The 17265-nt window shown below is 39.9% G+C and overlaps 1 protein-coding gene across 2 annotated transcripts in view; it reads right to left on the bottom strand.

The window, feature by feature from the left end:
- The window catches only part of LOC126170109 (zinc finger protein 236-like), a 224136-nt gene that overhangs the window by 112882 nt on the left and 93989 nt on the right, over positions 1–17265 (bottom strand). For both annotated transcript variants that reach the window (XM_049920698.1, XM_049920697.1), the window contains exon 15: positions 9015–9211. In XM_049920698.1, coding sequence (XP_049776655.1) covers positions 9015–9211 — 197 coding nt within the window. The remainder of the gene's footprint in view (positions 1–9014; positions 9212–17265) is intronic.

Here is a 17265-nt window from a genome sequence, read left to right as displayed (position 1 = left end):
AACTTTGATGTTTTGCACTGTTGCAGTACATTATTACATTCATTTGTTTAGTTTACCAAGACTAAAATAAACTAGACAGGGAAGAATGACTACCTTCATTTTCATTTGAAAAGCTATGTAATGTGTTTACTGAGAAAACTGATTTGCTAAAGTTCTTGTGAAATGCACACTTTATCCAAAAGTAAACTAACTGATTCTTTCAAGTGAAATGAACAGAATTATTTTCAATATTCTGTCTATTCAGGACTAGCGATCGGAAGTAGTAAGAAAACTACTCATTTTCAAAAGGAAATTTCTCAAGGTGAATTAGTCTTAGTTCCTGACTCAGCACGGTGCTTTAGTGTCAAACATTGGATATCAGACAGAAATTTAAAGGTAATGATAGGACACGAAGTGTTAAACTTTGTTCCTTCATAAAACAATACCCTAGCTTTTCACTAAATGCCATGGAAAAGGTACAATAGTTAAGAGATAATCCTAACATATTTACATGTGGTTTAAGTTTGTGAGAGACTTCTGTTTAAATCTAAAGTGTTCTCAAAGTAGAATTTTACTGTTCTTTTCAAATACGTAGATAGACACTACATAAATCACTCAAGGGCACAGCAAGGTCACAGTGTTGCAGATGTAATGAGGCACTCTTAACAAAAGATGACACAATTTGGGTGAAGCGCATGGTCCAATACAGCTCGTTGGTTCTGACCAGTGATACTGTCTGATATCACGAGTTTATGATTGAAGGATGTCAACAGCCTGTTATTAAATGTTTACCATTGTCTCAGTAACTGGTGTAAAGTATGCTGTTTACTCCAAATATGTTGTGATTTACAAGGGCGTGGCTACATAGGAACGTAAGAACACCCCTTAAATTATTGCTAGGGAAACAAGTAGTGATCTTATTTATTGTTTTTGTTATTATAGTGTCAAACTCTTTCCCCCACCACTCCCCTCCCCTCCCCTCCCTCCTTCCTTCCCAGATGGTACAGCCTCCCAATGCTTCACCTAGCAGTCCTCTCCTGTGCACCCCATTTCTGCACACTCCCATAGGCAGGACAAGCACCTTACCCCACACCCATCCCTCACCCCCCCCCCTACCCCATACCTTCTTCTTACCACCACCACCACCACCACCACCACCACCACCACCACCACCACCAGAGCTAATTACTGCTCACGTCAACATCAGATGCAATCAGGCCCAAGTGCCTGGAGACAGTAACCTCCTGTTTCTATACAGAAATTTTCTTCATTGTGAATGACATATTAAATATTTTCCTGTTTTATGCGGCACGAAATAGTAAGTCATTCACTGATCTAATGGACGCTATAGGCCCATCTGAAAAGGAGTTTTTTCAGTGTTTTGTTTAAGGCACACTGTTGTTTAGTGTTCTGTATTTACTCTGACAACATATCTTTTACTAGTACATACAGTCGCTGGACGGTTTGGTAACCTGGTGGGGTCCTTTAACACCGCCACTGGTATGCATGCAGCAAGGAAACCAAAGCTGAAGAGTTCCAGGGCTTTAAAACAGTGCAATGTTGCCATTTTATAAGCTGAGAATGTGCTGGCACCTCATAGATAACACACATCTGGAATGTGTAGCCCCCCTCCCCCCCCTCTTCCCATTCCAACCAAATGATACATTTTTACTAAAAAAATGTCTTACTCCAATTCAAATTCTCATTTAACTGGACTTACTCAACCACTGGGCCAATGTCTCAGTGACGTGCGTTTTAAACACGAAGGCACTGTGACAGCAGCTTCATCCAAGGCATTTACTGTGAATTTTTATGATAAACGTGTGTGTTTTACTTTTACTTATTATCTATGTGTCAGTTAACAGTGTCAACTTAGTGTTTGTAAGCACCATTATGTTTCCTATCCTGCCTGTATGTTGTTTTGTCAGAATGATGTTACACAATTTTATGTCTGTTACTGATATAGGTGTAATTCCTAACAATATCAGACACATTTTTAAATTAACCCTTGCAATACCAAGGGGGAGGGATGTACTTTATGCCCACCTTTTGAAAATATTGTATTCTAGTTATGTATTTTATGTTTCAAAATTTTGAAAAAAAGAAAGAACTGGCAAATAAAAACTGGGAGGGGGCACGAAGATCCCACTCATGGAGCGTAAGGAGGATATGATGGTGCCAAGCCGCGTCACAGGCCTTATGAAGATCTACATCTACATTATTCTACATCTACATTGATATTCTGCAAATCACACTTAAGTGCCTGCATAGGGTTATCGAACCACCTTCACAATAATTATCTATTATTCCAATCTCTAACATTGCTCGAAAAAAATGAACCCCTATATCTTCCAATGCGAGCTCTGATTTCCCTTATTTTACTACGATGATCTTTTCTCCATGTGTAGGTCAGCACCAACAAAATATTTTCATTTTCGGAGGAGAAAGCTGGTGCCAAATTTCGTGAGAACATCCTACCACAACTAAAAACTACTTTGTTTTAATTATGTCCGCCCCAACTCCTGTATCATGTCCATGACACTCTCTACCCTATTTCCTGATAATAAAAAACGTGCTGCTCTTCTTTGAACTTTCTCAACATTTTCTGTTAGTTCTATCTGGAAAAGATCCCAGATCATACAGCAGTACTCCAAAAAGAGGACAGACAAGCATAGTCCAGACAGTCTCTTTAGTAGGTCTGTTACATTTTCTAAGTGTTCTGATGATAAAACAAAGTCTTTGGTTTACGTTCCCCACAACATTTTGTTTGTGTTCTTCCAAATTTAAGTTGATCATAATTGTAATTCCTACGTATTTAATTGAATTTACGGCCTTCAGATTTGATTGATTTATCATGTAAACTGAAGTTTAATGGATCTCGTTTAGCACTCATGTGGATGACTTCACACTTTTCATTATTTAGAGTCAACTGTCAATTTTCTCACCAAAGATATACATTTTCTATATCGTTTTGGAATTTGTTTTGATATTCTGATTATTTTCATAGACAATAAACAACAGCATCATCTGCATACAACCTGATATATGGATGGTCAGATCGCCTTTAAAAGATTTATACAGATAAGGAACAGCAGAGGATCTATAAAAATACCTTAGGGAATGCCAGAAATCACTTTTGTTTTACTCTATGACTTTCCATCAATTACTGTGAACTGTGACCTTCCTGACAGGAAATGATGAATCCAGTCACATAACTGAGACAATATTCCATAAACACACAATTTCACTACAAGCCACTTGTGTAGAACAGTATCAAAAGCCTTCTAGAAATCTTAAAATACAGAATCAATTTGACATCCCTTGTCAATAGCTCTCAATAAATGTGTGAGTAAGGAGTTAGTTGTGTTTCACAAGAACGATGTTTTCTAAACCCATGTTGACTGTGTGTAATAGACCGCTTTCTTCGATGTAATTCATAATGTTCGAACACTATACATGTTCCAGAATCCTGCTGCATATCGATGTTAATGATATGGAACTATAATTTAGTAGATTACTCCTGCTACCTTTCTTGAATATTGGTGTGACCTGAGCAACTTCCCAGACTTTGGGTACGGATCTTTCATTGAGTGAGTGACTGTATATGAGCTATAGCATCAGCATATTCTGAGAGGAACCTAATTCTTATACAGTCTGGACTGGTAGGCTTGCTTCTATTAAATGATTTAATTTGCTTCACTCCTCCGAGGGTATCTACTTCTATATTACTTATGTTGGCAGCTGTTCTTGATTCGATTTCTGGGATACTTGCTTCGTCTTCTTTCATGAACAAATTTCAGAAAGCAGTGTTTAGTAACTCTGAAACTTCCTGGCAGATTAAAACTGTGTGCCGGACCGAGACTCAAACTCGGGACCTATGCCTTTCGCAGGCAAGTGCTCTACCAACTGAGCTACCCAAGCACGACTCACACCCCGTCCCCACAGCTTTACTTCTGCCAGTACCTCGTCCCCTACCTTCCAAACCTTACAGAAGCTCTCCTGCGAACCTTGCAGAACTAGCACTCCCAAAAGAAAGGATATTGCGGAGACATGGCTTAGCCACAGCCTGGGGGATGTTTTCATAACTCTGCTTTGGCAACACTGTCTTCGATAGTATTTCCATTTCTATCATGCAGAGAATGCACTGATTGTGTCTGGCTGCTAGCACAATTTACATGTAACCAGAAACTCTTTACATTTTCTGCCAGGTTTCAAAACGAAGTTTCATTGTGGAAATTATTATAAGCATCTTGCATTGAAGTCTGTGCTAAATTTCGAGCTTTTGTAAAAGATCACTAATCTTGGAGATTTTGTGTTCATTTAAATTTGGCATTCTTTTTTATTTGTTTCTGCAACAGTGTTCTGACCAGTTTTGTGTACTAAGGGGGAACAGCTCCACCGTTTGTTAATTTATTTGGTATAAATCTCTCAATTACTGTCAAAAATATTTCTCTGAATTCAAGCCGCATCTAGTCTACACCTACATTGTTAATTTGGAAGGAGTGGAGATTGTTTCTCAGGAAGACATCAAGTAAATTTTTATATGGTTTTTCGAATAGGTATATTTTTTGTTTATCTTTGGAGTGTGGGCTACAATAATCAATTTCACTACAACAACCCTGTGTTCACTAATCCCTGGATCCGTTTTGATGCTAGTTATTAGCTCAGGATTATTGTTGGTAGCAGGTCAAGTGTTTTTTCACAACCGTTTACTATTCACTTAGGTTCATGAACTAACTGCTTGAAATAATTTTCAGAGAATGCATTTAGGACAATTTTGGATGATGTTTTATTCGTAGTTCCTGATTTACACTTTGCCAACATACTGAGGGTACATTAAAGTCACCTTCGAAGAAATCTGTGACACGATGACGGTGCTGAGAGAAGCCCTGCCGAACTGTGGTTTCCAACTGAAGCAGATGATTGACAGGAGACTGTCCCTCCCAAAAGCTGCACTGGTAAGGAGATAAAAGGCCCACGATTCAAGGACCCAACTGAGTCAACGAGCTACCATCCATTTTAATAACTTGCACGGGGCATTGGCCAGGCCAGTAACTATCAAAGGATGATGGATCCTTGACAGGCTTACGAGCAGGAACCACAACCCTCTCCCTCCATTGAGAGGGGAAAATGCCTTGGAGATAAATACAGTTAATCACTCGGAGGAGATATTGTGATTGTAGAGGACTGAGTTGTTGAAGCAATTGGATATGGCTGGAATCAGGGCCAAGAGCTGAATTGTGGGAAGAGGTGAGGGCCAGAAGCAGCTCCCATTCAGTAAAAGGTTCATTGTAGGATTCTGCCTGACAAGGGATAAAATGTTAAGAGGGAAGCTTCAGCCTGCTGTTTCTGGAGGAAGAAGGTGGCTGGATAGGAAGCTGACACAGATGTCATTGCAAAATGGGCCACGAGATGTTCCAGCAGAACTGACAGATCTGTACAAAGGCTATGTGGAAAGCTTCCACTGACAATCTTGGAGGGTGCAGAGTGTAGTCCACACTCGTGATGAAGGGACAGAAGAGCCTATATGAGACATAGCATTCCCAACACACTCGCTTGTTCTGTATGATTAAGTAATGGGCTTTGCGTGAAGATGTTTAAGACCGGCAGAGGAAGGGTGGCACATAATATGTTGCAAAGCGCAACAATGAAGGCCGATAGCAGTGGCAATGGCCATGATCCACCACAAAACTGGCTGACAGCGAACAGGGCATGTCAAGTGGGAAAAGGCAATGCTGGCAGTGCAGAATATTTTCTAAAACAGATCACAGACGACTTCATCATTACAACCTGACAAAGAAGGTGTGAACTCAACCTGACAGGTATACAGAGGCCAATCAGCTTGATGGAAAAGCACAGCCAGGAAACCCTGTCATCAGGAAGTGGGAACGGAATGAAGGAATCAACAGGGAGTGGTCACTATCACGGATGTCTTCATGTACTGTCCAGTGCAAGCAAGGATGGATAGAAAGGAGGAGGGGAAGCAAGGAAGAAGTGGAGGAGATGAGAGTGAAATGTCACAGAAAGTGCCTTGTTAGTACTGAAATGAGTAGGGGAACATCACTAAGAAGGCACAGGTCTTGGTTCGCAAGAAACTGGTCAATGAGGACCCCCAGGCCTCTCAAGAGGGTGATACAGATTGCAAACCATGACTGCAGAGTCCAAGTGGATCCTGATGGCAACTGCTTCCAATCTGGTATGAAGAGGGGTCCATGTACTAACAATATCTATACTGATCAAGGTGCGAACACTACTGGAAGCCCTCAAAGAGCCAACCCAGTTCTGGCAGAAAGCACAGAACCCACGCAGGGTCATTAAGTGAGCATCATCAGTAAAATGAGGTTCCTGGAGAACAACACAAGCTGCTGAATGAAAGGCAATAAGGGTTTGCAACTCCAGGCGGTAACAGTAGCATCCATTACAATTCCACTGAGTAAGCACAGAGTGGGTATCCAAATGGGAGGCGAACGGGCTGGAGCCAACATGCCATTGGATCACTACCCACCACCAACTAGGACAGGGTGACATCAATAATAAGAGATCAGACTCAGGTTGCAAGGGGGGAGATGGCACATTCGGGGGCACCAGGGGGCCTTATCATGGGACTTATGTTTCTTCTTCTTCTTCTTCTTCTTCTTCTTCTTCTTCTTCTTCTTCTTCTCATCCATAGGTCAAGGAGCGTAAAGCATGGAGGGAAAGCAGGCTTCTGTATAATCCAGAACCAAAAGAGAGTGGATGACCACGTCCTGTGGCCAAGTTGTGGTAGCAGGTCTCCTGACAGAGACACTGCGGTGAGGGGTCCCAGGAGGGACACCTGGAGGTAAGGGCATGGGAACTACAGGGGAGGGGAACAGGATAGGGGGATGGGAACAGAGAAAGGGTGAGGGAGGAGGGGAAAGGACATAACAGAGGCAAATATAGAAGTCATGGACACAGGATGAAGACACTTTTATTTTTGATGAGCCTCAATCTAAGATAAACAATCAAGGGACTTATATTTCTGGATCATCTTTTCTATCTTATAAGCTGGGCAATCCGGTGAGCACGGAGAGTGATGGTGGTGACAAATAACACACACAGGTGGTGGAACACAGGCGTTCCCTTCATTGAGTGGGTGTCCACATTCGCCACAGAGGGTCCACCATGCACTGGGAAGACATGTCCCTGAAAGCACCAAAGCACCTTCTGGGTGGCGGGCCACATGGCTTCACATCACACAGCACACGGATAACACACAACCTAGACCTTCTCCTGGAGGGTATCTCCCTCAAAAGCCACATAAAGGTGCTGGTACTGAAGCAGTTGTCCTTACGACCTCTCTGCACAAGCCAAACAAAATGAATGCCTGTCATTCTAGACTGTCCCGGAAATCTGCATCAGTTCGAAGGATGAGGTCCCTAAGAAAAATGTCTTGCTGAACCATACTCAAGGACTGGTGAGGTGTAGTGGACACCGGGACATTGCCAAGATGAGCACAAGCATGATGGGCTGCAGACTGGAGGTATTTTTCATCAACAGGAAACCCGGCTGCATCTTACTGAGAGACTCCACTTCATCGAACTTTTCTTTGATATTTTCTACAAAAAATAACAGCTTTGTGGTGGTGAATGTGTTCCCATCAGTCCTAGTGCAGACTGGGTAGTGGAGTAACTGTTTCAACCCAAGCTGGTGAGCCTGGCCCTCCTCCCAGAGTACAGCCAAGGCAAGGAAGGCCACAGTGCCATAAATAAATAAATAAATAAAAATAATAATAATAATAAAAAAAAACCGCATTCAATGATCCATTACAAACCAGAGACAGACATACGCAAAGCATGTGCCTTGACCTGCCCAGCCACAGTGAGGACCATCTGGCATGGTGACCATTATCAGGAGTTCCGAAATCTCCAGAATGACAAGCAACCACTCCTAAGCATACATGGGCAGGCAACAGTTCAGGTATCAGAAGTGTGATCCCTGTGTTGCCAGGTGGCTGCCAGATGGATATGTATGAGCCTCACTACCTCACAAACTGGCCATATGTGATGGTGACCTATTGGGGTGGATGGGGGGGGGGGGGGGGCTACAGTGGGGAAGAAAAAGGGGATGAAGGGAGGGGGATAATAAGCACCGCAGATGCTAGGGATGGAGTTCTTCCCCAAATGGCTCACACTACAGAGAGAAAATTTAGAAGCGGAGGTCAATCCCCAAAGGCGGAAAAAAAAAATGCCAAAAGGAACAGGGAACAAAACTACAAGGAATAAAGGAAACCAGATGAAATGAAAATGGTTGACATAAGTAACAACAATACAAGAGTGGAAAGAGAGGGCAGCGGGGTAGGAGCAAGGACAGGTAGGAAGGGGGACAGGGAATGAAGAATGGGCTGCAATACCTCAGGGCCCCGTTAGTGCCTTGTAGGAACTCATGAAAGAACCATGAGCCCCTTGGGGAGTGAGGCTTTCAGATGCCTAGAATGGAATTATCTTACTGACATTCAGTTACGCATCTATGGTGCAGTTCAAGGTTTGCCTGTAAGTGCCCAGTATATTTTCAATGACTTTCATCCCTAGTCCAGACAGGCTCTGTTCAGGGTACCGTGGATTCTGTACCTGTATCTCATAGGCATCTTAACAATTTGCAATCAATATCTGGAATGAAAATGGCTTAAACGTTTGAAGAGACACACACAAGGGCATTTGTGTCACAGTTCCTATTTCAATGCTTTTTATCTGTTTTTTATGTAGGAAAAGAAGGGATAGCCATCACTGCATTTTAGTCTTTATAACAAATTTTATTGTACTGCTGTATCTCTGTTCTAATAAATTATGTTGCAGTGACATTCTGATGTGCTTCCTTGGGCAATTTTGAAATTGTAAAAACGAAAAAAAATGAAAAAAAAAAACCCGTGTCACATGACTATTTACATTTGATGCAGCTCACATTAGAAGTAAGCTGTGCTCACTACACAGATATTCTTAGTCTATGAATAGCTACAAAAATATATACATATATTAATGAAGTCATGACACGTAAGTCTCACAAATATAGGTGTTTACCTGTTGTTGTGATTATGATTGGGTCCTGTAATTTTACCTCTGGCATATTATTTGAACCAGTTTTAGAGTTGTCACCATTTTTCTGTTTAGCTGCATCTTCTTTTTCATGTGATAATATATGCGCCTTACGACTACCTGACGTCCGGAATGATTTATTACAGATATGACATGAAAATGGTTTTTTACCTGTGTGCATCCTGTACGAGGAAAACAGATATTAAATATTTTTTATAACATTAAGATACAAAAGACACACAAAATTCAAACCAGCATAAACAATTCAGTAAAACAAAGTCAGTATCTTTGCATAATCACTCAACTGTCAACTGTAAAGTTTATATTAGATTATTACAGGCACATATAAATCCTTGAACTGGCAATGAAACTATTACTGATTGATTTTAAACCAATTTAATTTATTTTACATAAACTTTAACAAATTTCCCAAACTACTTTCACATCTTACGATTTCTTCCCATTGATGACAAAGTTTTGTAGCCTATTTTGCAAGGTAATCTTGAATCAAATCATGTGTCAGTATCTCATAAGCTCATATTCAATGTAGAACAATATGGTATGACTTCCAAAAGTTAAATAACATGGCATCAACCTGGGCATCATTATCTTTACTGCTTTATGGACGTCGTGGACTAATAACCGGTGGTGAGTTTCACATGTGAGATTCTTGTGGTCTTCAAAAACTTATTTTAACATGAATCACGTTTCCATCGTCTAACAATGAAGTTGAACAAATTCTGTTCAACTTGAATCTGGTTCAAGGTGCTGGACATGATGGTCATGTGTGCATGAGGTGGACTTGCTGGCGCGGAATGTGTATTATATTTTCTTTTCTGAAGAGGGCTTTGGCTGAAAGCTAAATGTGAAACTATCTTTTCATTGTGGCTGTCTGCATCCCCGTGTATAACCTTTATGGTGAGTAGCAATCTATCCTTTTTCAATGTTGTTGATATTCCAAACTGGAGTTTCCATTCTTTGAGCATAGACTGGGAAATCTATGGATTCATTTGCAAGGGGTACAGACAGGAGTGTTGTGGAGTACTATTGAAAAAGTTTTCCAAAAACTGTCCTGAGCAGCTAATTTGAAAGCCCAAACTCAATGGAAATATTTTACACCTTGTAGCTATAAACAGGCCTGATCTTAATGATGATGTCAGTATAGAGACAGGGACAAGTAATCATAATGTCATTAAAGTGATGATGGTTACTAAAGTTAATAAATCAATCAAGAAGGTTGGGAGAATATTTTTGCTAGAAAGAGCAAATAGGCAGTTGTTAGCTCACACTTAGACAATCAATGGACATTGTTTAGTTTCAGTACGATGGACGTAATAGAATTATGGGCGAAGTTTAAATGGATTGCAATTTGTGCTCTGGAGAAGTACGTGCCAAGTTAAATGGAATAAGGATGGAAAAGATACACTGTGGTTTAATAACAAAATTCAGAAAATGCTAAGGAAGTAGAAACTTTTGCCCTCTCAGTTCAAAAGAGAAAGCACAAATAACGACAGGCAAAAGTTAGTACAAATTTGCACGTCTGTAAAAATTTCAATGTGTAACGTATACAACTACCACCGTCATACTTTAGCAAAAGATCTTGCTTAGTATCAGACTAAATTCTGGTCCTATGTGAAATCATTAAGCGCGTCAAAGGCTTCTATTCAGCCACTTGTTGGCCGGTCTGGTGTGGCACTAGAAAATAATAAAAAGAAAGCTGAAGTTCTAAATATAACTTTTAAGAAATCATTCGTGCATCAGACAAACATGTCATCATTTTGCCATCGCACAAACTCCCTTGCAGAGGACGTAGTAACAGGCATCCCTGGCATAGAGAAGCAACTGAATGTGCTGAAAACAAATAAATTGCCTAGTCTGGATGGAATCCCAATTCGATTTTACAAAGAATACCCTACGGCATTAGTCCCTTACACAATTTTCATTTATTGCGAATCTCTCCCCCAGCGCAAAGCTCCAAGAGACAAGAAAAAAAAAAAAAAATCACAGGTGAGTCCTGTATATAAGAAGGATAAAAGACCGGACCTGCAAAGTTACGAACCAACATCCTTAATATTGGTTTGCTGCAGAATTCTTGAGCATGTTCTCAGTTTGAATATAATAAATTTCCCTGGATGGAAAGCTTCTGTCCACAAATTGGCACACTTTTACAAAGCATTACTCGGTGAAACTCTGCTTGCCTTTGTCTCACACAATATTCTATTAACCACGAGTGAAGGGGAACAGGCAGATTTCAAAAAAAGCATTCTGACACAGTGCCCCACTGTACACAGGAACGTGAGCATACAGGACAGGTTCTGAGGTAAGTGAGTGGCCCAAATACTTCTTAAGTAGTAGAATCCAGTACCATATCTTCGACGGCAATTTCTCATCACAGAGAATGGTATCATCAGGAGTATTCCAAGGAAGTGTGATATGGCCGCTCTTATCGCCTACACATAAATGACCTGATAGGCGAGCTGAGCAGCAATCTGCAGCTGTTTGCTGATAATGCTGAAGTGTACAGGAAAATGTCATCACTGAGTGATTGCATAAGGATGCAAAGAGGATGCAAGATGACTTGGACAAAATTTCTAGTTGGTGTGATTAATGGTAGCCACTTCTATATGTAGAAAAATCTAACGAGTACGAAAAACAATCCTATAATGTTTGAATACAGCATTAGTAGTGTGCTGCTTGACACAGTCACATCAACCAAATATCTACGTCACTGTTGCAAAGCGACATGAAATGGAATGAGTATGTGGGGATTGTAGTAGGGATGGTGCATGCTCAATTTCAGTTTATTGGGAGAATTTTAGGAAAATGTGATTCATCTGTACAGAAGGATGTACACACAACACTAGTGCGTCCCTTTCTTGAGTACTGCTCAAGTGTCTGTTATCCTTACCAGGTTGGATTAAAGGAAGAGAAAGCAACTCACAGGTGGGCTGCTAGATTTATTACCAGTAGATTTGATCAATACATAAGTGTTATGGTGATGTTTCCTGACCTCAAATGGGAATCTTTGAAGGAAAAGCGATATTCTTTTCAAGGAACACTACTGAGAAAATTTAGAGAACTGGCATTGGAAGCTGATTGCAGAATGATTCTACTACCGCCAATTTACATTTAGCATAAGGATCACGAATATAAGAGAAATTATGACTTGTACTGAGGCATATAGACAGTCATTTTTCCTTCGCTCTACTTGCAAGTGGAACAGGAAAGGAAAGGGCGGGTAGTGGTACAAGGTGCCCTCTGCCATGCACTATACAGTGGCTTGTTGGGAGTAATTAAATTTCCTCATGAGCCGTGGCTGACCCTTGGTTGGCTAGTACCGGATACCAACCAGATGCCAACACTGACCCATGCCCTGTTCATGTGTTGCTGGGTAAACTCCACTCTCACAATGGCAATTCTGCCCCGGTGACACTTTGGCTTGGCGTCAGTGACAAGGTAAAGATCCAGAATAGTCCCAACAGAAGCACCCCACCAATCACAAGGTTGGTAATGGTTACGAGAGGGACGGTGCGAACTGGACAAGGCAGTGAAGCCTAGAGCACTGCCTCTCTTACCAGCCATCTCTTGACCCGAACAGACGTTAATTTCCTATCCTCTTGGACAGCCATGTCCATTCAGTTTACTGGTGGTCTTCCCAGGCACTGATGTATCCATTAGCCTTTACCAATAATGCTTGAGAATCAGAAAGTTTAACAGCATGTATAATCTGTTCTTATTTCATCCATCCTCTTAATCAGATGCCCGTTAGATCCTGACCACAGTTACATAAGCCAACTTGTACAGGCCACTAACAAGGACCAAAAAATGTATCTCCCTATATATTTACTGTGTTCCTACTATTTTTAATTGCACTGAAACTGATATTTTATGAAGCAACACAGTTATACATGGCCAGTGCACTACTGTTTTAACTTTCCATAAGCCTCATTAATAGTTTGCAGGCAAACCTCAACATACTGCTACAATAGTTTACTATTGAACATTTATGAGCAGTAAAAACCTAATCACAAAGTTCACAGCTCTTGAATAATAGAAAGGTACATATGGAGCATGGCCTAATGGTGTAACACTTATTTCAGAGTTAAGTTGAAGCATTATTGTTGTTCTAACTAACACAGGTTTCTCGTCTGAAACTAGGCTGTGGACTGACTGTCTCGGCACGAAAAATCGGGTTCATTTATATCCTTACAGTAATAGGTGCTGAAACTACACACTGTTCGAAGTTAAATTAACAGAAATTACAATTAAAACTTTACTCATTAAATTAACTGAATACATTGAAAAATTGGTTCTTTTTTTTTTACAGTTTCTTCTACTACAAGAGTTATGCCAAATTATTTGTTTAATCATGAAATTAACAAATATCATTATGCAAACAATACTTTTGACAATACTGTTAATTACTTTGGAACTAATTAAGGGCTAGCATTGCTAACATGTTTTCAATTAGAGCCAAACAGATACTTTAAGATTACTACTATTTTGTCTTCCAAATGTTTATAATTACTATAGAATTTATATTTGTTTATAAGTCAACAACAGAATTTAAGTTACGAAACAATTACTGATTTCACCCTATAACAGGGATACTAAGTAGGAATAGTCAAAATAAATTATAAGATCAATTACATACATAAAACTAAGCGCAAAATTAGATCTGGTGTTATAATATTTACAACTGAATGCCAATTTTTCTCTTTTATGAAAATGCAGATTATATCCACGTATGTTAATGGTTATTAGTTAAAAGTGGAAAAACCAATTCAAATGACGCAGATGGCAAAACAAGAGAGGAAGTAAAAATATCCCAGCTTGCTTTGTCACTAGGTAAGTGAATAACATTCTTACAATTGGATGATAAGTATTTCATAGTGGCCAGAATGTCATCCCTCAGCACAGGTTTCAGCATTTGGCAAACAGCACAACTACAACCAATCAACACTCAGCACAGAATGCAGAGAGCATCCCTGAAGCTATGAATGGGTTAAGAACAAATATTAAATATATGTGCCACAACTAAATTGCAGCAGAGCCATATTATGGGATTAATTGTGATCTGGGGATGTAACAGAATGGAGGGGGCAGGTGTGAAGAGTAGAAGAGCAAGGAAAGGCAAGTTGCCGGATTGTCGTCTCCTCCATAGGTCTGCAAACAGAAGAGCAAGCAGGCGATTCCTTACTCTTATCTACCTCATTACATCAGAAGAAACATCTACAGCATATTTCAAACAGTTATACTGACCCTCTGCCATGGGCCTTGTAAATCACTGGTGATGCAATGTGCAGATACGCCTGGGGGATGCTTATTTTCAACGAAGTGTATTAACATTGCATAGAATCCATAAATATTATAAAAATGGATATAGGTATGTGTGTGTGTGTGTGTGTGTGTGTGTGTGTGTGTGTGTGTGTGTGTCATCCTAAAACCCTGAACCAATTTCAACCAGAATTTATGCACATATCCCTTACTGTCAGACAACAATTGCTGTGGGGGTAAGAATCACCTATCTATCATAGTTCAGGAGACATGATGTCATAAATGAGGTGAGTGAAAAAGTGCCGCATCATGCTTGACATTTAAATTTATTACTTATGTGCTGCTAGCTCTATCTGCAATAAATTCTGCAGACAATAACCAAATATGCTCCTAAATGCACCTACAAAATTATATCATGGTACCAAGCACAGTTTAAAAGATACAACACCATAAATACCGAGATGCGTGGAAAAACATGATGCATTTTGCATGAAGTTTTAAGACATTTCTTCTTTACTACTATTACAGTCAAGTCAACTTCAGTAAGTCCCTGACATCTTGCAGTGCTTTTGATAGCTTTCAAAAGCAAAGTGCAAATGGCTTTAGTTGAAAACAATAGCAGTTTATAGAGCTATGAAGAGGCATTGCCAAAGAGACATTTACAAAATTGCACTGTAGAAATTCAAAGTAGCGGCATCCAGAGTATAGATTCTGTTTCGTAATTTCGATGGCGTTTCCACGAATACACGAAAATGAAATTTTTTCGATAGTACACTACAAACACAGTTCTTTCTTGTTTACTTTTCTAATAGAAAATTGACAAAATGAATAACAGGACAATGCCAGGTTTGTCAGCTGGTACAGATATAAAACCAACACAAGAAATGGCTATGGACACAATCTACATAAAGCTCTGTAAATGGTACTACGTTGCTAGAGGGGAAGCTAATTCTTAGTCATCCTGTACTGCAGCTGTATTGTTCTTCCGGGAAACACAACTTTCCCCACCACAAGCACAGCTCGCTTTTCACTTTGCAGACAGACTATACCTCATCAGCATTTCCTGTTCAGTTCTGTTACATGAATTGAGAAAGTAGCTTCACTAATCTCGTGTTTATATAGTGGAGTAATTTTCTGTTTATTAAATGAGAACCTATTTACAGCAGTTAAGTGAACTAATACAGCAAAAAAGTTTAACAGTTGGACCTGTCAACTGAAGAGCCTGTTCCAATTAAAAACATGCTGTGAATACATATCTGATAACTGTCAATTTGATTGTCTCCACTATCACTGTCTAGAATATTTTTCATCCCAGCCTCATCTCTCCCAAAAGACCTACATGCTTAAATTGTCTCCCTTCGCAACAAAAGGTGGTTACCTAGGTCTTACAGAACTCAAGGTATTTTAACAGAAGTCAAGCAAAGCATTACAGAAGATTTCTAGACTTGGACATGACTGGTCCCATTCCATCAGATATATTCACACCCTTAGCAGGATACCACTGTGCATGTGTTGTAAATGGCTCCACTCAGTGTAGTCCACTCTACCAGTGCTAGCATATCCAGAAGGGAAGAGATTCATGCAGTCTATAAATAACACTACGGCAAAAGATGTGCAGCTTCTTTCTGGTCATTCATTAATTCACCACCAAGTGGCAACAACACAATGAAACAGTTTTACAATACACTGTCAATGATAGACAGCAGGAAGGTGCCACATTTACCAATCCCATCCCTTTCCCATCAGCACTACAAAGATTACTGACATCATCACATTCATAAATTACACACTTCTAAGCCACTGTTCATAGGAATATATTTTATATTAAGCTCATATAACAACTGCAAACAGGTATTCATTTAATAAAATGAAAATAACTCCACCAGATACTCTTCAACAAGAGCCCAGTGAAGTTATTTTGTTTGCTCATGTAAAAGAATGGACAGTGGGGAAGTATGTCAGTTTGTAAACTAAAAAGTGAGCAGCACTCATTGGTGGGGGAAGTTACCTTACTTGGAAGAGAGCTTCATATCCATAGAGGATAATTAACAATAATTTTCCCCCTAGCAGTGTAGAAGAGTATACAGAGATTTACACTGATTCTTTCAATATAAGTTTCTTGCGTTACTGTTATTAGTAACTCATAACTGTATTCCATGTACAGTTAATGCACTGTGTGGGGAATAACAGATTCCCCAACAAGTCTATAATCTGTTTCACCAGTGATTCATAAGGTGCACCACGGAAGATTCTGCACAATGCCCTGTAGTTGCTTCTTGCTATGTAGTGGAGTAGGTAAGAGTGAGGAACCACCTGCTTCCTCTTCAGTTGGCAGACCTATGATAGAGGTGACAGCATGACCAAAATCCAGTGACTTGCCTTCTCACATGCTTCTACTTCAGTCAGTCTTACCCCCAAGACACAATTTATCCCTTAATATGACTCTACTGCACTTAGGCATGGTCCAACGTTAATATTTGTTCTTAACCCTCTTCATTTAACAATAAATGTTAATTTTTTACCATACATCTAAATGATAGTGATTACTCTGCAATTCCCAATTAAGTACCTGGAAGAGGTTTCATCGTACCAGTTTCAAGCTATTTCTCTGTTGTTCCACTCTTGAACAGCACTCAGGGAAAAACAAGCATTTAAATCTTTCTGCGCAAGTTCTGACTTCTCTTATTTTGCTATGATGATCATTCCTCCCTAAGTACTTAGGTGCCAACAAAACATTTTCACACTCTGAGAAGAAAGTTGGTGACTGAAATTTCACGAGAAGATCCTGTCGCAATGAAAAACGCCTTTGTTTTAATGACTGCCACCCCAATTCATTATCATATCCATGGCACTCTCCCACATTTCATGATAGTAAAAATGAGCTGCCCTTCTTTGAACTTTTTCAAAATCCTACATTGATCCTATCTAATGTGGATGCCACACTGCACAGCAATACTCT

The sequence above is a fragment of the Schistocerca cancellata genome, chromosome 1 (genome assembly GCF_023864275.1).
Source record: "Schistocerca cancellata isolate TAMUIC-IGC-003103 chromosome 1, iqSchCanc2.1, whole genome shotgun sequence".
Lineage (NCBI taxonomy): Eukaryota > Metazoa > Arthropoda > Insecta > Orthoptera > Acrididae > Schistocerca > Schistocerca cancellata.
Note: the sequence above shows the minus strand (reverse complement) of the source record. Positions and strands in the feature narration are given on the sequence as shown.